At 40.2% G+C, this 20,915-nt stretch overlaps 2 protein-coding genes across 2 annotated transcripts; one reads left to right on the top strand and one right to left on the bottom strand.

Moving 5' to 3' along the window:
• Positions 1 to 2,705: 2,705 nt before the first annotated feature.
• On the bottom strand, positions 2,706 to 15,091 carry traf2b (Tnf receptor-associated factor 2b). Its single transcript, XM_070851124.1, has 11 exons — positions 14,986 to 15,091; positions 9,732 to 9,934; positions 8,719 to 8,797; positions 8,371 to 8,469; positions 6,518 to 6,679; positions 6,343 to 6,417; positions 6,072 to 6,146; positions 5,233 to 5,457; positions 4,831 to 5,134; positions 4,453 to 4,601; positions 2,706 to 4,349 (listed from the first exon to the last, which is right to left on the bottom strand). Exons 2-11 carry the CDS (start codon positions 9,905 to 9,907, stop codon positions 4,131 to 4,133), a joined length of 1,563 nt encoding a protein of 520 aa, XP_070707225.1. The 5' UTR covers positions 9,908 to 9,934; positions 14,986 to 15,091; the 3' UTR covers positions 2,706 to 4,130.
• On the top strand, positions 15,079 to 20,160 carry coq4 (coenzyme Q4 homolog (S. cerevisiae)). The gene is made up of 7 exons (XM_070851126.1): positions 15,079 to 15,405; positions 16,018 to 16,164; positions 17,728 to 17,824; positions 17,928 to 18,030; positions 18,184 to 18,313; positions 18,743 to 18,836; positions 19,410 to 20,160. Exons 1-7 carry the CDS (start codon positions 15,333 to 15,335, stop codon positions 19,591 to 19,593), a joined length of 828 nt encoding a protein of 275 aa, XP_070707227.1. The 5' UTR covers positions 15,079 to 15,332; the 3' UTR covers positions 19,594 to 20,160.
• The last annotated feature ends 755 nt before the right edge of the window (positions 20,161 to 20,915 follow it).

Genomic DNA, 20,915 nt, shown 5'->3' with positions numbered 1-20,915 from the left:
CTGTGTCCCGTAGGAGTAACTATTTATCAATGTTCCTCCACTCGTTTTCTCTTTTTCACTGATTTTTCTTTTCATTTATTATATCTTTTCTTTTCATGAGTCATTAAATGAAATGTGTTAGCACTGGTCATTTGGGATGAATAAAAACAACAATGTGAAGTGTGTGTACCTGCCTGTTGTGCTCTTTTTGACAAACGTCAACGTGGCAACGCCGTGTTTGCCATGAAACAGGAAATTGTTGTATCTTCACTGTACATTATCCAACCACATAGTGACAACAGGAAGTAAGACTTTTGTGCCAATCATCATTTGATTTGCATGAAATTTTCACGGTGTAGTCAACACTTCATATGCTGAAATATAGGACGTGATTAGAGGCTGTTCGAAATACATGAAAATTCTGAGCTTGGCATGGAAGGGTCGGCGTCCAGCTACAGGATGAAGCCGCCGCCCAACCCGACGTGCACGAAGGTGCGAAGGCCCTTCAACACTGCTTGCAGCTTTTATTATCGATTCATTTTCAGATTGTTTTTAAATTGTCAGAAAAGGCATCCATAGAGTCATGCAGCTAACATAGCTATTAAAAATATGACTCAAGTTTTACTCAGTTTTTTCCAGAGCTTTCATGTGCATCTCAGGGTCTTCCTCTGCCAAAAAAACGTCATTCTTGAACAGACCAATGCTATAAAAGAAAATATTCTGTTGAAAATAACCTCAGTGTTAGGATGGATCTTGTTCATCTTGTAAGGTTTTTCCATGTGGCTTTATCTGTCTGCTTAAATCGAGCTGTGATGACACGTGTTTCCTCTTGCAACTTCCTCAGGGGAAGTTGCAGTTGTGGTTAACGTGGTCATAATGCAGCAACAGTCATTTCATTGCAATACTTCCATATCGAGTCATCTGGTTTTAGTCAGAAAAGTGGCAGGCTTCATTTTCTTGCAGAATGTTGTAAATAGTGACAGGTGACGCCCTGCAAAGTCAATTTGATGCAAAGAAAGTCTGTAATGCAAAGGTTCAAGTCGTTGGTTACCACTTTTAAAATGTCAGTTCACCAGAATCACAAAAAAACACATCTTCACTCTTAACCTAGTGTCTACACATGCAGGTCGTTCGAATAAGACTAAGAGTCAACAGGCATGCTAGCAGATCTGTGAGGCTGTAAATGATAACACTAGCATGGTAACATGCTGTGATGTGCAGCAGGTACCATTTTTACCATGTTCACCATCTTAGTTCAGCATATTAGCATAACAACATTTGCTAATTTCGCACATCTTAGACTGATGGATTTTGCAGATATTTATATATATATATATTTATATATATATTAAACATTTTGAAAAAGATTTGAATTTTGACCTGATGATGATGCTAGATGTAAGGTCACCCAAAGATTTACAACTCATACAGAGGGAAAGTAGTCTGGCAGCCAGACGAATCTGTGAACTCATGGTTAACTTGCTCTGGCAGTTAGTCGCTCTGGTTGTCTTTATACATCCATGATCACATTAGTATTGAACAAACTGGATGGTAGTTATGTTCTCTTTCAAAGAAGAACAAACAACTTCACTTAAAGCTCCTGTGTAGAAAACATGTGTTTGCCATACTTTTGGTTTTGTTAATGCCATTTTATTGCTCTGACCTCCAATTATGTCCTGACGCACGTTGGTCTGCGTCTCCTGGAAATCATAAAATGAACTCTGTGGTACCACACAAGAGTTGATCTGGCGATGCTAAAGGGAAACTTGAATGTTTATACCAGATGTTGTGGATATCCATTGAATCTTGTGACACTTCATCCATTACAAAGCAGCTATGAATGAAACTGACAGTCTTGTCTTTTTGTTAACAAAACCTGGGCTTTCAACTACAACTACAGCTACACTGACATTTATGTGTAAAATCAGAGGAGATCCCCTTTATACTTTTCCACACCAGTCCACACCAGTAGACAGGTTAAAAAAAAAACACACCTAACCACCTTTTTTTTGTTTTGTTTTTTAAATGGCACATTGGTTAAGAGTGTGGTTGTTCTTTCTTCTGCAAAGGCTGCAGACTGTTTCAGTTGTTGCATGTAGCCCGTCAGCTCGGTTGCTTTACCTGACACTCTATGTGTTACTGTGAACCAGGAAGTATCACAGACAACAAAGCTTCATAAAATACGGTGGCCCACAGTGGAAAGTTGTCACATTCACAGATGGCATTTTAATAACATCATACGCCGAATAAGAGCCGAGTGAACTGCGTGGAGTAAAATTTCTCCGTGGATTTTTGACTTAATGCTGATCCTCACTCGATAACACAATCAATGTGTAGTGTGGATAGGATATCAAGTTGTGGAAGTGCTGTTTAAGCTGCTGGCTAAGTAGGGCTGCATCCAATGATTTCATTACTGATTAATCTGCTGATTATTTTCTTGTTGAATTAATTGTTTCGTCCGTTAAAATATCAGAAAACTGACCGGAAAACTGACCCAGGCGACTTCTCAAAATGTCTTGTTTTGTGCGACCAACAGTACAAAACCCCAAAGATTTCCATCACAGAAGACAAACAGGAAGCAGTTTAATTTTCTGCTGATTGATGAAACAATGAAAGATTTTGGCGTGTGTATTCCTTCATAATGAACGTCTTGTGTGTTTCTAAATAGCAGCGAGCATGGCACCACGCGCTGGATTAAAAAATAATTAGACAGAAGCGACAATCAGTAAAATTCATGAAATATGCTGAAATTCTTTATTTTGATTGAATTTTTCATCAACAGCATTTTAATGTTGTAGGTGCAGAAAACAATTAGACAATACTTTTTTAAACTGCATTTCACACATCATCATCAGGAAATGATGACTTAAAAGTTATGTTTGCTTCATCAGAAAAAACACCAAAGTATTATTAGCAAAAAGGAAACTGTAGTTAATCTATGAGTATTATATAGGAAGTGGATATAATATCTATCTATATATATATAGATATATATAGATATATATGAACATCATATATAGAGATTTCATGTTACAAGTAGAACTGAGTTAAGCAGGAATTTGTGCTAAATAGGAAGGTATATGTTGTTTTCTTTACAATATTAAATTGCTATGCTGCAACTCCGGTCTTGTATTGGTGGTCTATAGAATACTTCACAGGTGCAGTGGAAGCTCAGGCCTTGTTTTTTTTCCATTTCTTCCGTTCATTACACCGTTACGGTTGACACAGGTAGTTTGGGCTGTCACACGAGGTTATGCTAACATTCATTTGGTGAAAAATGACTTGTGTATGCAACATTAGAGATGAGGAATGATTTATGGGTTATCCACATGATAAACAGTGGTCTGCTTCATCTACAGTGCAGTGAAAGCTGGCGTACATGTGCTTTGGTCAAAAGGGGGCGTGCAATTTTAACTGTTGATTCATCTGTTTTATTGGAGTTCTTTAGACTTCACGTGCACATTACATGTTTGTCCTGTATAACATAGAACCACACAATGCAAAGCGGATTCTAGAGTGTTATAATTATAATATGTATATATATAATATAAATAAGGTATTTGATACAAATATTTTTTATAATCTAAAGGATTTGAATGTCAAGAGGGTCACATTAGGATGACAGATGGTTGCAGACCTCTTTTATCATGAGAGAGATAGGTAACTCAGTGGCTCTTACGGTTTTCCTGCACCTGCTGACAGCTTCACATTTTAGATCTAGGTACTGCCAAAAGTCTTAAATACACAAGACATTAACAAAATAACAATATCTAAACCTAGGTAACGCGTGGGTATGACATGGCAGTCCATTGGCTCTTAGAAGTCAGATTCATTTATTCACTAAAGATGGATGCCAGTAACCGTTATAGAACCACCACCATGACTGTTATTATACACACCCTTGTATATCCGTCATAATGTGACACTCCCAAGAACATCTTGATCTCATGACATTCTTTATGTATAGTTTAGATATGAGATCATGTATGCAATATCATAGTAACATAATATATATTATCATACATATGACCATAATATAGATTATCAGATAGACATATTATCATTAAGGTGATTATTATAAAATTATTTAGGGTTTTTTAAACTTTGCTTTCCTTTATACTTATTTTGGTGCAACTTCCACAGTCTGCACGCTATAAGCCTGTGAGGTCGACAATGGCTTTGATGAAAATGGTATCATCTCTCAGATAGGGGCTCTTGCCAGCCAGTTTAGCCAGTGGGCAGAAGAGCGGGCAGCCGCTGGCGATGTTCATCTCACTGATTGGTCGCTGAAAAGAGGTGGAGGTGACATCGGGGCGGAAGGCATCAATAATGTGCTCCCTGTTGTTCTGATCCAAGAGCATTAGAGTCACCTGGGGAAAGAGAAGGAGAGGGAAACATCAGCTTGTTTCGTGCTATTTATTGTGGCTGCTGTGGGTTAAAATAGCACGAGGGATCATTTACAAGCGGTCTTACCTTCTGACTGAATGGCCATTTGAGCAGTGCATCGCACTTTCCTCTCATGACGACGAAGAACAGTGACAGGTGTGTTCCTCGACCCGTCCCATCGCCGTTCAAATACAGCCGCAGACACATTTTGTAGCCATATTTGCTGGAGTAAAACGCTGTGAGGAGGAGAGAGTCGGAGTGTAAACAGAGCCTGTATAAAGGGTCATGGGAGAATAGGAGTAACATGTACACTCCCTGAAGCACAACAAGGGTGTAGTGAACTGGAATTTCCCTCGACTACATGCCAAGAGTTAAAGCCATACAATACATAGCCTTTCAGCTGGGACACGTGTACAGAGGACCTTTGAAGTGCGTGATGGGAGGTGATTATGTCTTTCATCTCACCTGGAGAGAACATTGCAGGTGCTCGACCGGCCACAGCATCCTGTCTGCGACGTGAGAAGTCTGAGATTCTCCAGACAAATATCCCGTCGTAGGTGCAGAACTGGAGCTCTCGCACCAGCTGCTCTGTCTCCGATAGCTGCAGGTCTCTCATCGTGAGCGTCCGCTCTAGCTGACGCACTTTGTTGGAGAGGTTTTCAATTTTTTCCTGGTCTAAACGATGCTGATGTGAGAAAGCCTCCAATGTGACTGAACTGCGCTCCACCTCACGGTTCAGCACACACACGATGTTTTCTAACGCATTCACCTGTCAAAAACACAGGAACATGTACCTCTAGATCCTCATTCAAAACTTATTAAGATTAGTTCATAACAACTAAAAGCATTCAGTCCGCTGAGACTCACTTTTTTTTCCAAGTCCACAGACTGCACAGAGGCTGTAGCTCCGGCGCCCATATTGACTCCCTCCTCAGGAGCCCTGTACAGGCCCAGACCAGAGTCCTCCTGCCACTCCCCTGGACCAGAAGTGTCCGCGCGTGTTCGAGCCATGGACAGCACCATGGGCAGCAGCAGACGCAAGTGCTCCATGGTACTGCTGTGCTCATGGTCGCTGAGCTTCCCGTTCTCTATCTGTGGAACACAACAGAAGTTATTTAGCTGCTACTGTAATTAAAGCAGAGCTGAAAACATCTAACATCCTGTTAGATTTTATCCAGCTGTAATGCTTGATGGTGTTACTTTTGAGGGTGGTAAACTTGTGTCTACCATCTGGTTATTTGCACACGGGTGCTTTCCAGCTATTCACACCCAGTCCGGTCAGCAATAAACTCCTATTGCTATATGGTGGCTGAATGGTTTATGTGCAGGACATTCATCCAGGAGATCGGGATCTGAATGTAAGACCAGCTTTCACAATATAGAATTTATTTTCAGTATTTATTTGTAGACTTAGGTCAAATTAAATAATTTGTAAAATACAAATATAAAAGGCAGAGTACGCTTAACACCAAACTCTGGTTATTTACACCTTAATGTGAAGGTAACCAGTAGACAGGGCCAGGCTGGCTGTTAAACTAACCATCTCCTGGCTGTAGCTTCATATCTACTGTACAGATACATGAAAGTGGTATCAATCTTCTTCTAACTCTTTTATGAGCAAATAAATGCGTTTCCACAAATGACAATCTCCCATTAAAATACGCTGAAAACAAAAGCATTATATTTCATGAGATTATGGTACATACCACATATTTACAGCCCACTTCATTGAATGGACAGGCACTCTTTGACTTGGTGCAGGACTTGATGTGGTCATTGAACTGAAGGTTGAATGGACCAAAGAAAAGCAAAAGTTAGTGGACCAGCCTCCAAAAAGTGAAAGTGAAGTAGAGGATTCTTAGTCAGAATGAAACTAACAGGCCATAAAAAGAAATCTAAAGTATAAAGATAGGTCCCTTTACTCCACATAGACATTTAAATGGAAAATTAAAGGATAATTTAAGGAGCAGCTCAAACCTTTTCTCTTGGGATCTTCTTCTTGCCACAGTCCTTGCATTGTAAGGGAAACTTGAGACAGATCTCATCGTGGGCCTAAAATAGACACATAAAGTTACTATTTGACAGCCCTCTATGCAGACCTAACTAGTATCTGCTTTACTACTACAGAGCGTCACACATATTTATGTCTCACCTTGATGTCTTTGAAGTTGGAGGTCATTTTGCAGTATTTGCAGTTGAGTGTTCTTGCTTCACATTCTCTCTCATTATGTCTGTCCTTGTCCGTAAGAAGGATTGAGGTTTGGCAGGCCTCGCACTGTACCCGCTCGAATTCACAGCGGCCTTCGTGTTGAGCCTAAAAATGGAGGACAATCTATTGTTATTACTGCATTCATTTGTTACCGCCTGACCGTCTCCTGCAAGCAGGGGTGTCTGGTGTTCGTTGTATTTTATAGTTAACATCAAAGAAAGACAGCTATCAGTTTAACAATATTTGCCTGCACAAAGTGTAATTTACCAAAGATTTATGGTAGATAATTTTGTCACTTTTCATAAAATGATCGCCCTTGTCAATCATTGTTAAAACTGACCTAACTGTGGTAAGTCAGTGTGGAACAGTACTGACAGCTGTAATGTGGAAAAAAAAAAAGTTACTTATTTACTCAACTTTGAATCTGATTAATCTCCACTGCACAAAAAGAAGCAATAAAGAAAACAACACACTAAAAGTAGAAAGTAGAGTCATAAATATCTGGATAATTGGCGAAGTTTAAAACAAATTTGAAAAAAGCCGGGAAATGAAAGGGGTGGAGATGGACTGTGAGGTGGAGTTAATCAGCTAGGAGAGTCTCCACAATGCCTCTGCACAGCCCGCATGGAGCCACAGAGCAGGAGTAACAGGTAGGTTGGCCTGTTTTTCACTTAACTTTTCAGAAATGCTTCACCGGAAAATCTCAAAATCGAAACACTTATCGGATTATGAATCATTAACGGCGTTCCAATAAAATCCCTGTCCGTACCACGCCACTCAGACGCCATGCTTAGTCTATTTTTCCACATTTGCAAGGCGTTGTTTTGGGTGCGTTTGGCTAGTTAACAACAGCGTGGTTATTTCCACACCACGGCGGCAGCCTACAAATGTTCCCACAAACATGATGGTGTAGAGCAATGATTTCGCTGCATTGCCATATAAAGCATGTACATGTACACTGACAGGAAGTATCTTAAGCAAGCAAACCAGTCAGAACCACATTTGCAAATCATGCAAAGCAATCTCCAGCATCAGCTTAGTGTCCTCATTTGAAATCATTTCCTGCCATCACATAATTACCAGTAAGGTAAAAGTAAACAGACAGACAGAAAGCACTACAAACATCCTTTGTACAGAATTAACACCAGGAAGTCTCTTCAATAAACAAACTGACGCCCCACACACAGATATTCACAGCAGAAACAAAACTAGCACACTGATGATATTCACTCAAATGCAAAAACGCACACAGCTTTACTTTGAGAGAAGAATGTGGTTCGTAGTCTAAATCTGCTCCTGTTTTATTAGTAACAGCCAGTGTAAATTCAGCAGCTCACCCTGCGGAAACCGAAAGCTAAAAATCTAGTTTCATTATCTTGTCATGGTCAGCTTGCTGTCCGCAAGCAGTCAGACTAATCTGGGGTTAGATTGCCTTTTATGGCCTGGTACTTTCCCACTAAGATGTTGATGTTAGCTGTGCTGGTAACATAGGGACTTTCCAGGCTGCATGTTAAGTTTCACTTCCTGTCTGTCTGCTTTTGCCGCAGTGCATGTAACACGAGCACATGGTTCAGCCATATTGTGAACTGAAGGCTGGAGGGGAAAATGTGAGCTGAGAATGCAGGATATGTGACATGGTATACACGGTGTGGGTGGTGCTGCTGGTTTGAAAAGATTAAAGAACATACTGACTGACAGTACTGGTTTGGGTGTGGTTAACTGACGCTTGGTTAAGCTAAGACAGGCAGCCAAACAAACCCACAACGACAAAAGGAAAGATGAACATTATACCCCACCTCGTACTCTTTTATTGAGCCTGTCCAATTGCAGCCCTGGTTCAAACACCTGGCAGGCAGACTTGCTATTTCTCGACCTGCAGCATTATCTGGAAATGCCTGGTGGGGGAGCAATAAGCAAACGTCAGTGTCATTACAAAGCCACTAATTGTAATAGCAAACAGACATAACAGGTTGCATTGTGTGAGGTTGTGGTGGGGAAACTCCCATCAGACGGTTTGGTCTGATGGGAGTGTGAGTGTGTCTGTTCCTTTGAAACAGTGGGTGGGAGTCATGGTATACAGATTAAAAGGAAAATGTCTCATAGAACAACAATGTTGGCTGAAACTGACATACTTGAAAACTTACCTCATTACTATTTAGAATGGAACTAGGTTCCTCATATATCTCCTCTTGGCGACAGGCTTCACATGGCTTTGGCCCAGAACTGACAAACAAAACAGGTTTGTGACTTTATAGTAAAAAAAAAAAAAAACAGCTGGCTGGCACCAACAGTCAGCAACAATTTCCTCCTGATCCATTACAGTGAGGACTGCTGTCCAGTAAGGACTCAAGCTCAGCTAGATGAATCATTAATCACTGCAACGGTAGCGAAAGAAGCTTGTAGTGCTATGCTAATACTGCAATTTGCAAACCTGATAAAGTGTAGGAAATTTACAACTAAAATGCTTATAGCAAGGATGAGGACAAATAAACAGCTAATACACACACACACAAACAAAAAGTACATGTGAAATCACCTTATCCACATGACAAGAAGGCAGACGGGGTTTTCTAACGGGTCATGTGAAATCACCTTTCAAAACATTAATTTCACATGTAGTTTTGTATAAAAAGTACTTCATGTGACAGTATTTCACATACTGTCCTTTTTGCTGGTGTGTGACTGCTGGAGGATTAGCAAAATGAGACTCTGGCGCAGACGTGTTATATAAGTTTAGTTTCAATAGTTTAGCTGTCAAAGAGCTGTTCCTGTATTGTCATTGTATGTTTAATGATTATGTCAAAGCATCATTAGACATCAGAAACAATAACGTATTTGTAATGCATTCACAGAGCATGAATGAATGAATGAACCAGTGAATCAGTGGAAAAGGAATGGCAAAGAAAACAATGGACACCTTTAGAATGGGTCAGCATGGTCAGATCCTTGTGATTCACTGACTTCAGTAATAGATTCCAGTCATGTGAGGGATGAGTCTGAATAAAGTAATTGATCTTGGGTGCACAAAATCCCCAGAGGCGAGCAGAGATAAGAACACAAGATGTGCTGAAGCATGTCCGGTAAGAGGGTAAGCGTTAGGAGGAGAAGGGGTTTGCATTTCACATGGTTGTAGGTGGTCTGAGGACCTCCAGTCTACCTGGTGAGCTGCTTGAAGCAGTGTACACAGAAGCGGTGTCCGCACTGAGCCTGGACAGGCTTCCTCAGGACCAGGAGACACTGCTGACATTTGTATTTATTCTCCATGGGCACTGACAGGACACTGAGGGGGATCCCTGGTAAAGAGTTGGGACAGTCCAACGAAATGCGGGCCATTTTTCTCCATCAACCTGGTGCTTTATCCTGTGAATCAAAGCAGACAGCACATTAATCACAATGTTCTGTGTTTTCCCCTGACATACTGGTAATAACTTCATGCCAACTTCACATTAGTCTACCTCTGACATACCCGAAAGTAGTTATTGGTACGTCAGAGATACACCTAGCGGACGAAGAGAATTGTCCAAACCCTTAAATAAATGATTATACAGCAAGTTTATAAGGTTGATTCATCATTGTGAAACTGGGCCATCTTGACTATGTTAAGTTGGCTGCTATAGGCCTAGCAAAAAAAAAAAAATCTTGTTTTATATGTCACAACCCATTGATGTCAGCATGCTGAAATAATTTGCAGCGGTCAAAGTACCATGTTTTCAAATAGGTTTGCATGAAATTCAAAAATATGTAAAACCACTGAGTCTACAATGGAACCTGTGTTGACCTAGAATACATGGTTAGCTGGCTTGCCTTTCCAAAACACCACCTCACCTACAAGCCCTTCATGAGATGCGTGCGAATTCTTTTGAGTTCTTATCATCAGTGTCTTATCAGCAAAAATATAGCTATGACATACTAGCAGACATACTGGTGACAGATTTGTCTGATCAGTTGTTCAAGGATATAATCATGGTGGGTGGAGTGGATGTATGTTAAAGATGAAAAACTGATGCTTAGGAGCTTTCCCAGCATCTGTGCAACTCGACAGAAAAAGGTTTTCACTGAATGGTCTAGCTTTATGTTACACTTAATCATATTACTAACCAACAACTAAACCATAAAGCAGCTAGTTACAGCACCACCATGTGTTCAATCTATCTCTGCGTCTGTACGACAGAGATTTTTAATACTTTCAATCTTCAAAACATTGTTACTCGAGGATGGTGAATGAAGGTCTCAAACTATGTGCTATACAATTGCACTCAGTTAAGTTTGAAATGCCATTTCCTACTCAAAAGATTTTATTAAAGAACAACTACTTAAGGCAAATGATCGTGCTTGTGCTGCCATCTGGTGCTTACTGAATGTTCTGGCAACAATACATAGAGGGCAACGACGTACAATGGAGCTGGCTATGGTCACAGTATTTGAAATATCAACTTTTATTAGTGTCGTATTTGTGCTTTACATAAAGTACAATTAAAATGTAATGATTTAAAGCCCCCCATCTTTATAAAAAACATTCCGTTCTTTAGTGCCATCCGGTGGACGTATCAAGAATGACATGATGGCAAATTACAGGCACTGAGCAGTCGCTAATAATTGCTGACATGTCATTAAAGGTGTGGCATCTCTCTACAGATTAAATGATCTCCCAGGAGTCTGCAGGTTTTATTTCCAATTAAACAATACACTGCTTTAGTAATGACACAAGCTAAGGAGAACTCTTGCTTCAAGTCTTTCACGGTAGAAAATAGTTGAAATACAAAGCGACAGTTTCACAATTGGTGCAAATGTTGACTATGTACACAATCAGCATATAAACTTCAACATGGTCAAGAGTGGCGGTCACAACAGGACTTTCCACTACTGCGTCAGACTGCTATAAGGCTTAAAGTGTTGGCTGGTGGTATTCACGTCCTTATATACACGTCATCCTTATTGCTTTATCAACAATGGGGGAAAAAACCCAACTGCTGAGTTCAAGGATATGATGTCTGCTTCCTACTCAGAAACAATGCTGGTAGTTTTCATCAGATTAAGCAGCTGATGCCATTGCCTGGGACTGAAACTGAATTTCTGCTGTGGTGACGGTAAATGCAGTATTATGTAAATTGCTAGAAATGTCCAAATGACTTAAATTTAGTACCACAGTTGTGGTATAACTCCTTTTTCCAATAAATCAGCAAACTTTCCCATCATTACAAAAATACCCTTTCTTTAAGAAATGTCTGCCCTATGAATGTTTCATCTGTAGAACATAACTTGTGGGAAAATGAGTGGGGAGTATTTTTCCCATAAACCAGCAGATGCAAGTACAGCATATCAGCATATAGTTGCTCTAAGTGTCTCTAAGTGAAACCCTGCAAAGAATATGAACAGACTGCAGCTTTGCAAGTCATTACATGATTGTATAGCCTTTGCAATCATGTCTGCTTATCTAAAGGTTGTGGATAATATGTAGTTTATCCGGTTTGAACAGTACAAAAGCCAAGTAGCTTTGAGCAGTGGTGTCTCCAACTATTCATTTGCTTAAGTCAAAGCATGTCTATGAAGCCACTGATAAATTAAAATTCTATGGGATTCAAAATGCCACTGGTGGTTGTACGATAACAAAAATGACCAAAAAGTTCCATCTCTCCCTTTTCCTAAAATGGGACATGGGTAGCAAGTCTAGCTGATTACACTAGGTGGAGTTAGATGCCATTATTTCAACCCATATTGCACTGCTTGGTTACAAAACATACTATTTATCCTGCACAAATAGGCTGGGAAAATTTTTGAAAAGTTTTGTTCCTCTGTAAACACACACAAGTATTCTATTTTTCACCCATTTGAGCCTTTTCTCAGACACAGGAAATCTGCTTCTACTTGAGATTAAAAGTGTCTTTTAGATCAAAACTTTAAAGAAGATAAATGAAACTTGGGAAACTGAAAGGCTACTATGACCCTCAAACTCATTTGACTACGAGCACGAAAAACAAAAGCCACCAAACAAGATCTTGTTCCTCACAGCTCATTATGATGACAATCACATGATCTGAAGAGAAATGGCTAGAGCACAAAAAGACAATTCTCATGCTTATCATGAGACTTAAACTGTCACAAGGGAACATGACCAGAAATGCTTCAGTAGCAGTTTGTAATAATCATAAACATGTGTAACTCTGAGTAACATTTATCCTTTTACCCCCTGGGATCTTTTCTATTTCATACAATTAATAACCAAAATAAAAATAATTTGTACCAAGATGAGGTTATAACTTAAACTTTTAAGATTGAGGCATTACAAAGCATTTTAACTGTTTGAAACATAATATTTTATCTAACTATCATCCATTGATGACATTAGCAGTTCCAAATTAAATAATGCTGATGCATCATTTCTGTATCATAAGTACTAAATGATTCAAAATGTATGTCTCATATTTGTCAAATTTTACATAATAGTGATATAGTCATATAGTGAAACAGCAATGCTGGTCATCTCACATGAACTTATCTAGAATAATTCTGACTATGATTATCCAGTTCTCTTGTTTTACCTCATATCAACCTCTGGAAGAACCCTGTTTAAGGCGGGAAAGTTTTACATTTCAGTTCTTAGAAAAAGCCCAATGCTGCTTATCACTCGAGAGTCATATTTCCAGATATGATTTAACTGCCACTTTCATAATGCATGATGACTAGTACATATTCTCTGTTGCAGCATGCAGCTGTAAACCTTTTTATTTCACAATTACTTCACAAGTGTCACTTGTTAAAACCTGCCTGCGTGGAAAGGTAAGGCTATATGATCCAGTGAGTCTTTAAACACTGTTTACTGTCAAGAAAAACAGTCCTGCATAGAACATGAGCCAAGCCCTAATAAACACAAGAACACACCAGGGCTGGTGTTTAGCTTGTGTATCCATAGAAACCTTGAGAGGACAGCAATTACAAACCCAGTGAAAGCAATAATTGAGTCAGGCAATTTCATGAAGAAACCATACTCTGGTTTCTTTGTCAGCAACCACACTTCTGAGAGGACTAACTCACTAAAGTGGATCTTTGTACCCTGTGGTTGAAAATGTGACAAACAAGTAGGTTGGAAGCACGCACAAACATCATGAAGCTTTGAAGACTGAGCTGTGTATTAAAAAAAACAAAAAAAAAAAAAGGGAACAGTGTCCATGCAGTATGTAAGATAAGACTGATAGATAAAGAAAGTTTTACAATCGTGTCTGTGAAACACGTAAAAGCAACAGCTGTCTTCTCAATCAAAGCGATGCCTTGAAAAGTACAGCAAAACAAAACATTTGCAACCGAACTATCCCTTCAGGCTCCGCAGCCTGACACAGCTGTCCCAATGGAGAGAGAGAGAGAAACACCCTCTATCCGTGCTATCCGCTCGCCATGTTCTCCAAACAAGGCTTTCTATGGTCCGCACCTCTCTGCGACACGAACGTTACTGAAAACAAGCCTATACTCACCGAGTGGAGACGGCGACTGTTCAGTTATACTCCAACAGCACAGCACCCATGCCCAGTATATGACAGTGGTGTGCGGATCGATACGGAAATATCGATACCTCCGATACCAGATATTTATGTTCTAGAATCGATTCTCATATTAAAATATCGCTGTTTTACTAATTTGGAGTAAATGTATTAGTTAACAGGAACACAGGAACACAGTGGAAAGTAACTATACTATCAGGATCTCGTCTAAATGATACCCAGTTAGTAGGGACTACTTTTTCTTCCGCCTGTCATAGTCATGTGCGAAATACGGCTGCGTAATTGAGCCGCGACGCAAACGAATCTTCACAAATGCAGGAGAGGTTGTGATCAAACAACGGAGCAGACTTGAAGGGAAAACTGTAAATATGCTGTTATTCCTAAACCAAATTTTTTTTAAGCTATTCGTGTTCAGATGCTGTCAATTAACATGCTACTTTTCAGTAGCAGTAGCTTTTTTCTTGTATCACAATTCTTCATAACTAAACAATCAGAGTAGTGTGATGTCTTGCATTCATTATGAAGCTATAATTTGAAATATATTACTTTATACTTTGATTTTCCAAACACACTAAGTTTTTGTACAAAGTATCGGTATCGGATGAATTTTACTTGATATCGGATGAATTTTACTTGATATCGGATCGGAGAGGAAATCGGTGGTATCGCAGCACTGCACGGTGGTATAAAGCACTGCTAGTAGGAAACATCAGTTCCATTTGGAGTCAACAACTTCGTCACTATCTTACGTGCCTACATATTCGAAGCAATAGTTATCATTTACTTACTTAGACATTTGTGTTATCGGCTCAAAACAAGCAATAATGTAAGCAAGTACTTAGTACTTCACTTACTTCTTGGTAGCTACACAACTTTAGGCAGCTAGTTAAACGTTAAGTTAGGCAATGTTTGACTCACCTATTACCATGGATTTAGCGAACTAACTCTTCGGCTAGCTGAATGCTAAGCTAGTCATCTGGCAAGAAGAAACACCAGCTAACTAACCTTGGCGTCTTGGTTGCTTCACTACCGACAGGGCAGACAACGGACGTCTCTGTCCGCTGTAGCAAGAGAAGGGCAGCTCAACCTTTAGCACTGTTTACAATTTTATTGCTGTAAGCGCTTGTTTTTATATAATGGGGTGAACGGAGTCATTCTGTTTCTAAGCTCTCCGGTGCTTTCAGTTAACCCCGCCCCACACATCAGGGCTGCCCCGGACTAGAAAACTAAGTGTGACACTGTACGCATGCGCATCAGTGTACACAATGTGGCTGCGTTCAGGGAGAGCAAAACATTTTAGACTGCTAAAGCAGCGACAGTGCGCGTTGGTCTCTAAAGGTATGAGTTTTCCCCTCATGACTTATGTGAAAGGCGAAAAGCCAACACTTCTTTTTTTAATAAATGTAGTTAGATGCAAGTTAACTATTTAAATTAATGAGTGAATTAAGGGACAAGCAGTAAGGTTACACTCACCTTAGCTATGTAGGTAACTCGGTGAGCGGTCAGCATGCGATAGCTTATATCTAAAATGAGCTAGTCAAAGAAAAAAAACTACCTCAGAACACCGATTTCGTCCACAATAAGTGGTTAAACAGAACGAATCGATTGGTGTAGGTCGGTTACTCGCATCTCATTGAGGTCATCTTCTAAAAATGTCAGTGTGATTTATGAATGGTACTCCTGAGCCAAACTGATTTGAGTGATATTGTGTTGTATAACGAGGCAGACAATCAGTGAATGATGAGCTTAACCACCCATTTCACCTGTCTCGCAAGCCATAACTGAGAACAAGAGAAGCAAATTAGTTGAACTTTTCAGCCTTAGAATCTCACAAATAATTAATTGATGCTGTTATTGTGTGAGTGCAAGAGAATATAATAAACTGCATTGTTAGATTGCCTTGGTCCAGTGGTGTAACTGTTTCTAATGCTGCTCCACCTCTTGTCTCAGCGGTGTGTGTCCACAGCAGTAGCACTGTGTTGGCAGACAGCTGCTATGATGGGCTGTATCCTGGACATATCCACACCACTCCCATTCAGAAAGCCATGCTGGCTGTTGGGTCAGGTGTGGCCGCGCTACAAAATCCCTACAGACATGGTGAGATCCTCTGGTATTGTTTGTACGCTGCTTTCTTTCCTTCTTCATCCCCATTTTCTTACGTTTGTTGCACAGCCCTGTTTAAACTCGACCCCACTTTGCATTTCCTGCCTGTAACTCCATTATAAAAAAAGGCAACATGCCAAAACAATTAAAAAATGGACCATAAATACGAACATGTGGCAGTACAGCCCAATCACACACGTCATAGTCAAATATGGGACAGCTCTCGTAATGGCACCGCTACAGAAAACCCCTAATGTTCCAAATGTGGGAAATCTGTTAAGAATCAATCATACCCGTTTGTGTGCTTTTAGGTGAATGTTTCATCTGTTGCAGCCAAGGGGACATTACGAAGTACATCACTCTGCTTTGATCAGAAACAGGAAATATAGCTTCTATAGCTTCTTCAAACTTGTATCACAAGGTTCGCCTACTTGTTTTTTCTGAGCTTTTGGCCTTAATAGCAACAGAGTTTGCTCATGAAGGCCAAAACGTGGATATAAAAAACAAGTAAGTGAATATTTCGCCGAGAACATTTAGTTACGCTGATATTTTCAAGGTCAAGAATAAACCACCAAGCGTCAAATTTGAGAAATGTATAATTCCAGTTTGTGACCTTTGTGACTAAATTATGAGACAGAAGCTTGGTCGTCTTATTGCTGTTTGCACAACGATCCTTTTTGAAAATGTATTTTATTACACCACATTTTCCTCACAGCTTTTGTATTTTTAAGATGTGCTGCAAACGATTGCGTTGATTAAACCATTAGTTAGCCCATCTGCAGCCCGACACTTGTGTATCAGCTAACTTACATCCTTGGCATGCCATCAACATTTCGGGTTATAAGAACCCGAAAGAGTGTGTCATCCTGTTTCTCAGTTTTCTGTAAAATGATACCATTGTTTCGGGACTTTACCTGAGTTTCTTTTCTCATGTACTGTTCAAGTAGAGCTGCTCATTCTCAGGCTTTTATTCCCATGGAGGCCTTGGAATGAGATATGAGAATAAATACAAATCAAACCCACAAAGTTTCAAGGTGGAAGCAACCCCTAACATCTGTCATGCAATGTTTAGTTTAGAGACTGCAGGTGTCTTTAAAGGGCTAGTCCTGATTTCTAGTCCTTACTATCAGCTGATCTCAGATAAAGCTGCATCTTTTTTCAGGAGACCCTTCATGCCTGATAAACAGCCAAGGTCCTTCCAAACCGAAGTAACTGATAAAATCACCAGACATTCTCAGACCCACATTTTCTCAGGCTTTAAAAATCTCCTTCAGCTTTTTTCACTGTCTGAGTAGCACTCCTTGCGATGAGTAAACTAATCCTCAAGTGAGAAATGTGTGGAGTGCCCCTTTAGTCACTAGGTAAATGAAAGCTATATTGCACGCTCTATTTTAGGACAGCCTGTGCACAAATTGAAAAACATCAAGATGATATGTACATTATTGTTGGGCAATCAATTATTGGAGTGTAGGTTTAGCAGCAATAAAAGGTCACATCTTTGAAAATGTCTTTATTGTATATTCAATGCCATTTAATTCCATGAAACTCTCTCTGCAGACATGGTTGCAGTACTCGGGGAGACGACAGGACACTTAGCGTTGATAAATCTCAGGGACAGGATGAGAAACGACCCTGAAGGCTACACTATCTTAACGTGAGTCGCTGTAACGCAGGAACTTTCTGATTTAGGACAACATTTTCTCTTCCGTGAATGAAATTAGATTTTGTCTGACTTGTTACTTGACTGGCTATTGCAGAGAAAGGCCCAGAATTCGTCTGTCTACACTCGATCTGAGCAAGATGGCGTCGTTGCCTGACGGCTCTTTTGGGAGAGAATACCTTCGTTTCCTAGAAGACAACGTGAGTGTTTGTGCCGTAAACCTCCACACAAAGACAATTCCCTACTTAACATTTTACATCTCTTAACACTAATTTGACCCTTTTCCTCAGAATTCCCTCTTTTTATGTTTCTCTTTCATTGTCATTCATAAATTGACTGTCCTATTCTGTCAGAGCGTGACCCCTGACTCAAGGGCAGACGTGAAGTTCGTGGACAATGAGGAGCTAGCTTACGTCATGCAGAGATACAGAGAGGTCCATGACTTGCTGCACACCTTACTTGGCATGCCCACCAACATGCTGGGTGAGTCAGGCCTCATCAATTCTGAACATGCCACCCAGATATTAGTCAGCACACTGTCTCTGCATCTGGAAAGGGTATATCCTATGATTCACTGGAGCCTCAAAGCCAAGCAGTTTTCAATAGCACAATGAAAAGTTAATGATGTAGATAGGTCTTAGCAGGAGTCATTGCATGCGTGGCAGAAACTCGTGCCAGCTGAAGGGTGCACCTGGAGCCAAATGTTTGACTGCTGACAGAGCAATGAGAACCTTTGCAGAGCTTAATCACGCCTCTTCCACGTCTTCCAGTTGTGTTTGCACGCTTTCTGCTTTTCAAATTGTCGCACTGAAAAAGGACGAGAATGTTTTGCAATATTGTCTCACCACAAAGGTCTTGACACTCTTGACCGTTAAGTGACTTCTGTTTTTCTCTTCCTTCTATCTTTCTCAGGTGAGGTGGCAGTGAAATGGTTTGAAGCTGCTCAGACGGGGCTTCCCATGTGCGCTCTTGGAGCTGTGTTGGGGCCACTGAGGCTGAATGCAAGGTACAATGGTTGGATTTTTATTTTAATTTTTTGTAACAAGGGTTTAAACTACAGAATTTTGTCAGAAATTTGTAGAGAATGATCAGCTCAATTTCCCAAAGCCCAAACTGACACATCCAGGCACCTTGTTTTGTCTGAGCAACAGTCCAAAACCCCCAAAAGTTCAGTTTAATATCACTGAAAATGAAAACCAGCAATTTTGAAAGCTTGAAGGTTTTTCATCTTTTCTCAAAACACGGTTAAAAGTTAATTAATCGATGACTCATTCATGACTACTTTTTGTTTTTTTTTGTCCTGGATTTCACCTCTTGAGCTACATGGAGACCGACAGGCAGCTTTTATTCTTTTGGTCTCAACTGTGTGTAGGCAAAAGAGGAAACACTCTTGTAACTGTATACCACTGCTGCCAATATGATGAAACAATGCCTGTAAACCTGTTAATCATTCACAATCATTCCTTCCTCATTCAGTAACTGAACTTCAATGTGTTTATGTGAAACTGGGCTGTATAAAATGATCTGTTCATTGTTGTATCATGCTGAAATGTTCCCTCCTTTTCTCGTCCCCTCCCAGGCGGTTACAGTCACTCGTCACATCCCTGGGTCCCTGGGCTGTGCAGAACGGTCGGCAGGCCCGATGCATCCTCAGCATCTTCTACGAGCGGCGATGGGAGCAGAGCCTCGAAGACCTCAGACGAGAGCTCAACATAACGCCACCTCCTGTCATACTTAGCGCTACCAACAAGAGGAGCACATGAGAAAGTAGAAAAAACACAATGAAGTAAAGACTTTTAATAGCGGACAAACCAGTGGATTTTTTCATGAGGATTACTGAGGAAAAGAGGGAAGTTTCTCACTGAGGGAAATTTCTCATTTGGCCAATTTTGGCTTGTCCCTGCTTACATCTATAAAGTATCTCTCTGAGAAATAGTATCAATGTGTAGCTGTAGTTGTACTAACACATATGGGGGGGGAAGGAGCAGATGATGGTTTAAAATAACACACACAGGTGCAGCTGCTTCTTTTGCCTTTTGACTCACTGGTTTATCACATACTGTGCTCTGAAGAAACAGATGCCTCTCCTTTTTACAGTAATAATGTCGTTAGCAGGAGGTCAAACTACACTGCTTCACAGCTGTGTCAAAAAAAATCACCTTTTTCTAGATAAAAGCATTTTCCATTGAAAACCAACTTCAAGGTTATGATAAGGTTGTTTTTCTATAAATGCGTAGATTTCACTTTGGATATGACAGATGTGAAATATGAACCCCCCGTGCTGACCCGTTTACTCTCCAAATAAAGAAGTAAAAACTTGCGGTCACTCAGCTGTTTATTGTGTTAATTTTTAACCAGTTCATTGGACTCACTTCAACCAGTTAAAAAGCTTATGAAATTTCAAAATTCTTCCACACATTGTCCCCTTGTATGGCCCTAGCATGGCTCAGACAGCCTTAGTATAGTTAATAATAGAGTGAATGGACATGTTCCACCAAGCCCAATACAGTTCATATCTAAATGGCTTTTATGGTAAGATGTTCGGACAGTTTCTCTGTTGATATAACATGGCTGGCATGAATGGGCTGTTACAGTGATATGGAAATATCTGGAGTTGCTCCATTCAGGGATCTCCGCCACTTCAACATGACACATCCTGAAGCTTTTTTAATCAGTTCTGTCCTCATAGTATTATGAAATTTCCATTCCCATAACAGTCTCGTTTATAAAGGGGATAACACCCAGGTCAATGTACTGTCTTTCACCAGGTATTTCATATGTGCTTAGTTTAAGCTTGAGTTTTTTTTCCGTCTGATTGTAGCCAGTACCTCCATGGTCCTGGACTAACATTTTCACTTTTCTGATCTGATCTGATATGATGATATCAATTTCAACACTGCATGATTCATGTTTGAGATGCTGGTTATGAGGGTTTTATTTGACATTGCTGCCCTCTACTGGCAGCAGCAGAGGTGCTCACATCTGCTCTGCTTCATCTTATATCTTTGATTCCCAAACTGGCTCTTTATCAGATTTGGGCTCCAAACCACTTCCCCTCTTCCTGATTTAAAAAGGAAGTTTTCAA

Source organism: Pempheris klunzingeri, chromosome 19, assembly GCF_042242105.1.
Source record: "Pempheris klunzingeri isolate RE-2024b chromosome 19, fPemKlu1.hap1, whole genome shotgun sequence".
Lineage (NCBI taxonomy): Eukaryota > Metazoa > Chordata > Actinopteri > Acropomatiformes > Pempheridae > Pempheris > Pempheris klunzingeri.
Note: the sequence above shows the minus strand (reverse complement) of the source record. Positions and strands in the feature narration are given on the sequence as shown.